Below are 10,098 nucleotides of genomic sequence, written 5' to 3' on the forward strand. Positions count from 1 at the left end.
ACAGAGATTTATATTCTAAATGAAATATCAACATAGTCAAAACATCACTACCAAGTCAGTTTTATTCCAAGAATGCAAGAATAGATCAACATTAGGAAATCTATTAGTGTAATTAATACATTAACAGGTTAAAAAGAATAACAATATTATCACCTTGGCAGATACCAGGAAAGGTCTTTGATAACATTCTATATCTGTTCCTGACAAAACTATAAGTCAATCAGGAATAAGGACCAGAAGGGCATTTCCATAACTTGAAAAAGTGTATCTATCAGAAACAATGGTAATCATCATATTTTAGAGTGAAACAATGAGTTACTTCTATTAAGGTCAAAAACAAGAGAAGGATGCCTACTCTTTTTTTTTTTAATTTATTTATTTATTTATTTATTTTTGCTGTGTTGGGTCTTCGTTTCTGTGCGAGGGCTTTCTCTAGTTGTGGCAAGCGGGGGCCACTCCTCATCGCGGTGCGCGGGCCTCTCACTATCGCAGCCGCTTTTGTTGCGGAGCACAGGCTCCAGACGCGCAGGCTCAGTAGTTGTGGCTCACAGGCCTAGCTGCTCCACGGCATGTGGGATCTTCCCAGACCAGGGCTCGAACCCGTGTCCCCTGCATTAGCAGGCAGATTATCAACCACTGTGCAACCAGGGAAGCCCCCCTACTCTTTATTAAGCCATATAAATCTGCACTGTCTTGGAAGTCATAAGATCTTTACCAATGTGCTAAAAATGAATAAAATTAGATGTAAACATTAGCAGGGAAAAGACAAATGTTTCATTATTTACTGCTGACATGATTGCATATCTAAGAATTCAAGATAACTAACTGGAAAACCCCCCACAGAACTGAGTTTACAAAACTCTATATTGTAAAGATGCCAGTTTTGACACATTACTCAAAAGGTCCAAGGCACTTCCAGGGATTTTTTTGTTTTACAGAAGTTGATGAGTTGATTCTAAAATTCGTCTGGAAAAAGAAAATGTACAAAAACAACCAAGTAAATTCTAGGAAAAAAAAAGAATAATGAAGGGTGGACAGATTTCAAAAATATATTACAATGCTACAATAATTAAAGCAGTGAGGTACTAGCTCAGTAACAGACAAAAATTGAATAGAAAAGAAACATAAGCAGCATACCCATAGAGAGAATTCCAAATCAGTACAGATATAATTCAATACAATAAATACGTTGGGAAGACTAGCTATCTCTTCTGAAAAAATAAACATAGGTTCCTACTTTCCACCATACACAACATATATGGATTAAAGCACTAAGCTATACAAATATATAAACTAGTAGAGGAAAATAATTTTGGGTACAGAAGCCTACCTAAATATAAGACAAAACCAAGAAACTGTAAACAAAAGATTACAATGTTTGCCTTTTTACATAATTAAAATCTATGCCAAATACCATCATAAATAAACTTTTAAAAAGACAAATGACAGGGGCTTCGCGCAGTGGTTGAGAGTCCGCCTGCCGATGCAGCGGACACGAGTTCGTGCCCCGGTCCGGGAAGATCCCACATGCCGTGGAGTGGCTAGGCCCGTGAGCCATGGCCGCTGAGCCTGCGCGTCCGGAGCCTGTGCTCTGCAACGGGAGAGGCCACAACAGTGAGAGGCCTAGGTACCGCAAAAAAAAAAAAAAAAAAAAAAAAGACGAATGACAGACATTGGCAACATATAGCAGACAAAAGGATACCAGCTCTAATATCCAGAGGCCTCCTACAAATCAAGAAGGAAAAAAGACAAATGATTCAACAGAAAAAATAGGCAAAGGATATGAACAAGCAATCTCCCACAGAAGAAATACAAATAGCTAATAAATATATTAAAAGGTGCTTAACTTCACTGGCAATTAGGGAAAAATAAAGGAATGAGATTCGATTTTTCATCCAAAGTGCTGACAAAAATTAAAAAGAATAATAGTGTCCAGCATGCTGGGAGGCAATTTAGCTCAAACTCTTTGATCTATCAATTACATTTCTAAGGTACTGGCCTATGAAAATACTTCTAAATGTGCAAAAGATAGATTCAAAAGACCATTTTTTATAGCATTATCTGTAATAGAAAAAAAACTGTTAACAACCTAAGATGTATCATGTGGAAAGAGTTGAATAAATTATATAGTACACCCTACTATAGAATTCTACTAGCTGTTACAATGACTTTCTATTGATCTGGGGATGAGAGGTATGGGTTGATCAAGTTGTAGATAGAATAACATGCATAGGATAATTTCGTTTTGTAAGACACACAAGAACACATAAACAGAAAAAGTACTTGGAAGATACAAAACAAATAATCATGCCTGTCTCTGGGCTGTGGGACTAGGAGAGGGATATTTTCACTTGCTACCTTATAAACCACTGTACTTTTTACTTTTATAATAAGCATGTATTACTTTTCTAACAGAAAAAGTAACATAAGTTCATTGTATAACATTTGGATTTTTAAAAAAACTGTAAGGAAACAGAAGAAAAGCGATATGAATTCTCACCACACAGAGGCATTAGTGTCACCACTTGTCTTTTCAGTCCCTGTTATGCATTTTTAACATACTTGAGATCTTACTCTACATAATTTGGGGCTTGTCTTTCAACTAAGATAATATTGTATTTTCCCTATAGAAAATTCAGAGAATAAAGAGACACAGAGAATAAAAAGCCCATGTATTTCCACCACCCAGAGATAATTGCTTAAGAAAATGTGAAATTCAAGTGCACAGAACTGAATTATGAGTCATGCATCCACACTGTCATAGAACATGCACACTGTTTCACTGACCTGTGCCCTCTTTTATTTTGATCCAAGAACTTGTTCTTTTATTTAATTTTCATAATACTCATACAATCACTAAATAGTCAATGATATGTTTTTAGTTATAGAATGAATACCCACCTACCCATCCACCCATCAAATCTGAGCACTAGAATACTGACAATAACTTCCACCTACTTCTCTGATCCCCTCCTATTCCAACCCCCTTTCCTCAGCCCCAGTGGCCATTATCCTGAAGTTTTCCTTGCTATTCCTTTGATTTCTAATAAAATATTTTTAATCCCAAATATATATGTACACCTAAATAATATAGCCTTCAGTTTTACTTGTTTTTGAATAGTAAAAAAGGAATATTCTATTATATGTAGTCTTCTGGGACTTGATACCTTAATTTAACATGATAGAAGTAAAATCTACCCATATTATTATTATTATTTACCTGTAGTGCCTTCATTTCTCTGCTGTATAATATTCCATTGTGTAAATATACCAGAATCCTTTTTGGACTTTCACTAATACTTTAGTGTATATTCTACTGGTCATTTTTCTGAAGACATTTATATAGTTTTCTTTCTACAAAATTGGAATATTATACATACTTTCATGTGACCTGTTTCTCTCACTACTGAGATCTTGTGAACATATTCCCATTTCAGTAAATATTCTTCTGAATATTAAATGACTGCATAATATGTCATCATATTGTTGCAACATAATTTTAGTTAACCACCCCCAACTGTCGGACATCCAGATTGCTTTTAATTTTTTTGCCATGATAAGCAATATGGATGCATATACCCTTTGACTCAGCAACTCTCCTTTTCAGAATTTATCCTAAGTAATATCTGAACATTTATGCACACAGTTATGTACAGGGCTACCACGTGGGACAACACAGTTTGTGTTCTGCACAACTTACACAATGTATGTGCTCATCACAGCAGTTTTTAGAATACAAAACAAATTGGAAATAATTTAATGCCCACCAGTAGGAGACGAAGTAAATAAGCTATGTATTAAAATTATAATACAGATGCACGTTTACTGACATGAAATGTTTACAATTTATTAAGTGGAAAAAATAGGATAAAAGGCAGTATGATTCCATTTTGTAAAAAAAATTAACATACATAGAGTGTGGAAGAGCATACACCAAAAATTTTGCAGTGTTTGTCTGAGTATTGAGTTTATTTTTTAATTTTTTCACTTTGCTTACTTACATTTCAAAGTGTTTTCAACAGTAAAACTTGATTACATGTATAATAAAAAATGAATAAATAATGGATTTTATGCACAATCATTTAAATATTTTTCCTGAATATAAAATACTTTCACACTGTAAGAACTTTCGCAGAAAATAAGAACATAGAGAAGTAAACAAAAATCACACATAATCCTACCCACCTAGAGATAATTAGTTCACAATCTCCAATGTGTGTATTTCTAGTCATTTTTCTCTGATTATATATATTTAAAATAATTGCAGCCATACTCCATATAATCTTATATGCTGATTTCTCACTTAACATTATATAATATGAACATACCATAAATATTTTAATGGAAGAATAGTCTATCACATGGAAATAGCACATTTACTTAATCATGCCCTTAAAGTTAGACCCTTAGGTTTTTCTGTTTTTCACTATACCAAGTAACTATGGGAGGAATATCTTTGTGCATGAATTATCCATATTTTAGATCATTTCCTTGAGTAAATTTATTGAAGTGAAAATACTAAGTCAAAGAGTACCAACATTTTCATATACCTTGATATATATTGCCAAAACTGTATTTACTATATATTTTAAGGCAGCATGGAGAAGTAGAAAAAAAAAGTCAAAATATGTGGATCCCATGCCCGTCTTTAGTACTTGCTGTTAACCTCTAGTTAGGTAAAAGTGATATAAAAACATCTGTCTTAGCTTAGTCACAAGGTTATTTTGATAATCAAATAAGAAAATAGATCCTCCAGCAACCATATATGTTACTTCCTCAGAAATGCTTTTCTTAACTTTCTGGACTCTTACAGCATCCTATACTTAATTTTCCTTCATGGCTTTACAACAACTGATAAATAATTGTTCAATTATTTGTACATTGTCTGTTTCCCCCAAATGATTTTAAGCTCCATTAAAATATGCCTGGCACACAGTTGACGCTCAATAAATATTTGTTGAATGAAAGAATAAATGGATGGATGGAGATGGAGGAATGAAGTGACAGCACTTTGTAAACTAAATCATTAGACATTTATTTGGAAGGTATTTCAATTATTATTAATTTGTATAGATGATTCTAGATCTTTAGAGGTTCCTTGCCTAACCATAATTTCATTATGTAGCGTTAATGCTTGCCATGCCAGCCAGAGGCACAGGTAGCAACGTTGCTGGAAGCACCTGGTAGGAGCTGAGACTTGGAGAACCAAGTAGTTAGTTCTCTAGGTCACCAAGCTGGGAGTTAAGGAGTTGTAGTTACCATTAATCAAACACAAGGCAGTGGTCAGGAATCCAGGATGTCAGTGATATTTGAAGAAGCAGGTGGATCCTGGAGGTCAGAAACAAACTAATGGTAAATGGTCTAGATAGTAAGGTGAAAACTGGAGAATGGATTAAAGTAGATGGGAGAGAGTTAAATTCCAGGCATCAGTGCCCAAATCATGGAGTTATGAATATGATTCTAAAGCAAAGGGTACTTGAATTCAGTTCTCCCTTGTGTTATTTCTGGCCAAACTGAAAATGATATCAGGAAATGTTTGTGCCTAGTTCCATATACATGAGCAAGGAAATGATAGTAGCTAGTTGAGGAATGAGATTTGAGGAACACAAATAGGTTCTGATAAGTGACAGGATAAAGTGAGACCATTTATATATAAGATCTTATAATAATTTACACATAAAATGGGAGCAATCAAGCTTCAGATCCTCTAATTCTCATCTTGATTTTCAATAGCAGATATTATGGCATAATGGATAGGGTCATAGACTCTGGAAACAGGCTAGCTGTGTTCAAATCCCAGTGCTGTACTTTATTAGTTGTGTCCTTTGGACAAGTTACTTCACCTCTGTGTGCTAGATTCCTCATCTGTAAAACAGGGATGATAGTATCTACCTCAATGAGTTCTTGTGAAGATTAAATGAGTTGATGCATGTAAGGACCTTAGAACAGTGCCTGGACATAGTAAATGCTATGTTAATGTTATTATTATTATTATTTATGTCACATAAGACCAAACAACAAAAATTGATGTTATAAAAAATGGATAAATACACTGTATGTCAGCTTTATCTAAAATAATAAAGTCTCTAAACAGGAATTTTTCTCATCAAAATAAGAATTTTACTTGTACCTAAACAGAGTTGACTGTATAAAATATATGAGCATTAGTAAATTAGCAAAATTTGTCACAGCAATCCCATCTATGTGTTTATTCTATAGAAGCTGTTTTACGAACACTATCTTTAAAAGTTGTAAAGAATGAATGCACATTTCCTAGTAGCAAAAACACTATTGAGCTGAAGTACAGTTGATCCATAAGATCTGGTCTATAAGAAGGAATGCCCTATTCAATTTTTTGAAGCTAATTCAACTAGAAGCAGAAATATTTGAGTTGGAAGGGTTGTATATGGAAAAATCTGAACATGGAAAGGCTCGAACTTGGGAAGACTAATTTTGAAAACGTCTGGACCTGGGGAAAGGTCGGAAGGCCTGAACTATGGAACATGTTAAAATACCTGGATATCGTAGACACTGGAAGACCTGAATGTTAGAAGACCGGTACACTGGAGACGTTGGAAGACGTGGATATTGAGCCTGCTTTTGGAAGACTGAGTAGTTGTTTGGAAGACATGGAGATGCTGGAAGACGTGGAGATGTTGGAAGACGTGGAGATGCTGGAAGACACAGAGATGCTGGAAGACGAGCAGATGCTGGAAGCCCTGGAGATGCTGGAAGACCTGGAGATGTAGGAAGACATGGATTTTCTGGAAGACGTGGTTTTTTTTGGAAGACGTGGATTTTCTGGAAGACACCCCTTTGTTGGAAGACATGGATTTTCTGGAAGACGCACCTTTTTTGGAAGACGTGAATTTTCTGGAAGACGCATCTTTGTTGGAAGACATGGATTTTCTGGAAGACACGGCTTTGTTGGAAGACGTGGATTTTCTGGAAGATGCCGCTTTGTTGGAAGACGTGGATTTTCTGGAAGACGCACCTTTGTTGGAAGACATGGATTTTCTGGAAGACGTGGATTTTCTGGAAGACATGGGTAGGCTGGAAGACATGAATTTGATGGAAGACACAGTTTTGTTGGAAGACAAGGATTTGCTGGAAGACATGGATCTCCTGGAAGACGTGGATTTTCTGGAAGCCAGGATTTGATGGAAGACATGGATTTTCTGGAAGACTTGGATAGGCTGGAAGACCTGGAGGTCATTGGAAGACATGGATTTCCTGGAAGACATGGCTTTTCTGGAAGACATGGATTTTCAGGAAGACCCGAATTGTCCGGAAGACCTGGATTATTCGGAAGACATAGATTTGCTGGAAGACTTGGAAGTTACTGGAAGACATGAATTTTCTGGAAGACGTTAATCTCTAGGAAGACATAAGTTTGCTGGAAGACCTGAATTTAGTGGAAGACATGAATTTTCTGGAAGACGTGGCTTTATTGGAAGACCTGGATTTAGTGGAAGACATAGATTTTGTCTGGAAGACGTGGATTGATTGGAAGACTGGATTTGGTGGAAGACATGGATTTTTCTGGAAGATCTGGATTTGATGGAAGACGTAGATTTTTCTGGAAGACGTGGACTGAGAGGAAGACCTGGATTTCTTTCTGGAAGACATGGATTGACTGGAAGACTTGGATTTTTACGGAAGACGTAAATTAGCTGGAAGACTTGGATTTGGTGGAAGACACAGATTTTTCTGGAAGACGTGGATTGGCTGGAAGACTTGAAATTGTTGGAAGACATGGATTTTCCTGGAAGATATGGATTTTGTGGAAGACCTATAATTGCTGGAAGACTGGATTTGCTGGAAGACATGGATTGTCTGGAAGATGTGGATTTTCTGGAAGACTGGGTTAGCTGGAAGACCTTGATGTTGTTGGAAGACTTGGAATTAGTTGGAAGACTTGGAGTTGCTGGAAGACTTGGGAGTCGTTGGAAGACCTTGACACTGGCGCCATTGGAAACCCTGGACATTGGAGACATTGGAAGCACAGGATGTTGGAGACATTGGAAGCCTTAGATTTTGAGGACATTCGTTATTCTGGACATTGGAGACTTTGGAGGCCCTGAGTGTTGGAATTAATGGATATGGAAGCCATAGATACTGGAAGCCCTGAACACTAGAGACATTGCAAGTCCTGTACCTTGGAAGCCCTAAACATTGGAAGGTATGGACAGTAGAAGACCTAGACATTTAGAAATCTTAAATCAGAATCCCTGGATATTGGGAGACACTAGAAAACCTGGATATTGACATATTCATGTTAAAAGACATAGAATTTGGAAGATGTACTTTTCAGGAGGCTGGAAGTCAAGAGTGTTGGCAGCCCTGAACATTAGGACACCTGGACACTAAAAGATCGGGATATTAAGAGAGACCTAGTTATTCAGACACTGGGGATGTTGGAACACCTGAATGTTAGAAGACCAGGCTCTTGGAGATATTGAAAGACTTGGGCATTAGAGGAACTTGTGATGACAAGACTTTGTAAAATCAGGATTTAGAAGATACTATAAATTGTAGGAACTGAATTATTTATGTGCTGGAAGATATTAGAAGAGCTAGACTTGGACACAATGAAATAAATGGACTCTAGAAGACCTGTAGCTAGGAGGTATTAGAGGATTGGGAACATAGAAAAATTGGAAATTAGAACTCTGGCCCCTGAAAGACAAGACCTGGAACTTGAAGATTGATTCTTGGAGTTATTAGAAGACCCAGACTTTTAATGACTCTGATATTGAGGAGTCTAAAAACATTAGCACTGGACATGTTGCAAGCCAGAGAGTAGAAGACATGGATATTGTAACATTTAGAAGATCTGGCAATTGGAGATATCAGAAGCTATGTAGCTCAGAAGACCTGATATTAGAGACACTGAAGAATTGAAAGGCCTAATCTTAGAGCTATTGGAAGGTCATGTTGAAAAATATTGGCAATGTTGAAAGACTATCATATTAGGACCTGATGTAACATTAAAAGACATAATAAGGCTACTCAGTCTTTATGACTATGGCATCTCTTTCACTAAAAAGTAAAATACAGAGAAAGGACTTCTTAGGAAGATGACAAAGAGGAAGCAGGGAAATTCAATTAAAAATGAGTAGTTTCAGTGGGTTGGAACCTACTTCATAGTCTCAACGAACTGGGATTCTGGGGGTTTATTGATTGACAGCATGAGGAATGAGGAATTATCAAAGAATAAGCAACAACATGGCAGGGGAACTACTTGACTTTAGGTCAGGGGTCAGCAAAAGTTTTCTGTAAAGGATCAGATAGTAAATGTTTAAGGTTTTGCAGGCCATATGGTTTCTGTTGCAACTACTATACTCTGGCATTGTAGTGAAGCCTTAGATAATACGTAAATGAGTTGGGCCAGATTTGGCCCACGGGCCTCAGTTTGCCAGGCTCAGCTCTAGATGCCAAATCTAGGGAATGGTAAACTTAACTACTTCCAGGCTAGCATTCACATGCAAAAGAATGGATAGAGCAATCTGAAGCCCAATGGTAAATAAAGATAGTATTTATGTGATGATATTCGGAGATGAAGCTGGCAAGAACCTAAGAATGTAGTTTAGATCTCCAATTAATTGTTTCAGGACCCTAAACAAGGAGATTTGTATTCAGAGCCAAAATTAAGTGGGTAGCATTAAAGGCCCCTGGCCAGGGGCATAAGGTTCAGTGAGGATGCCCTAATTTAGTAGGTTGGAAGCTTAAGAAGAAACTCACAAAAAATATTTTTTTAAAAAAAAGAAGAAACTCACCCCTAAAGACTGGGGTTATCCTGCCAAGACTAAGTACCACTCACCCAAAGAAAGACAGAGTCCCCAGCCAGTGAGAGACAAGAAGCCAGTGGCAAAGCCTTCATTCTATGTCCCATGTTCTTGTCATCATACCACTGCCAAATAATCAAGAGCCAACTCTAGGTGTTTGCAATGATGGAGAACAGGAAGGAGATTACAGCTTGGTAGGCTCATCTCAGGCACTCTAGCTTCAGATAATCTGATTTCCGATCTTACCCATCCAAGACTGACAAGCTTAAGAGATCAGGATTGAGCTATAGGCCGGAAGATCTTTAGTACT

At 36.9% G+C, this 10,098-nt stretch overlaps 1 protein-coding gene across 1 annotated transcript; it reads left to right on the plus strand.

Annotated features, from left to right (window-relative positions):
* Positions 1-6,346: 6,346 nt before the first annotated feature.
* Positions 6,347-9,468, plus strand: LOC111164571 (cerebellar degeneration related 1). The gene is given in 3 exon segments (XM_089904044.1): positions 6,347-6,777; positions 6,815-7,131; positions 7,134-9,468. Coding segments are annotated over 3 exon segments (723 nt in total). The 5' UTR covers positions 6,347-6,629; the 3' UTR covers positions 7,392-9,468.
* The last annotated feature ends 630 nt before the right edge of the window (positions 9,469-10,098 follow it).

The sequence above is a fragment of the Delphinapterus leucas genome, chromosome X (assembly GCF_059928025.1).
Source record: "Delphinapterus leucas isolate spDelLeu-1000000601 "Yukka" chromosome X, BTC_Dleu_Yukka2, whole genome shotgun sequence".
Taxonomy (NCBI): domain Eukaryota; kingdom Metazoa; phylum Chordata; class Mammalia; order Artiodactyla; family Monodontidae; genus Delphinapterus; species Delphinapterus leucas.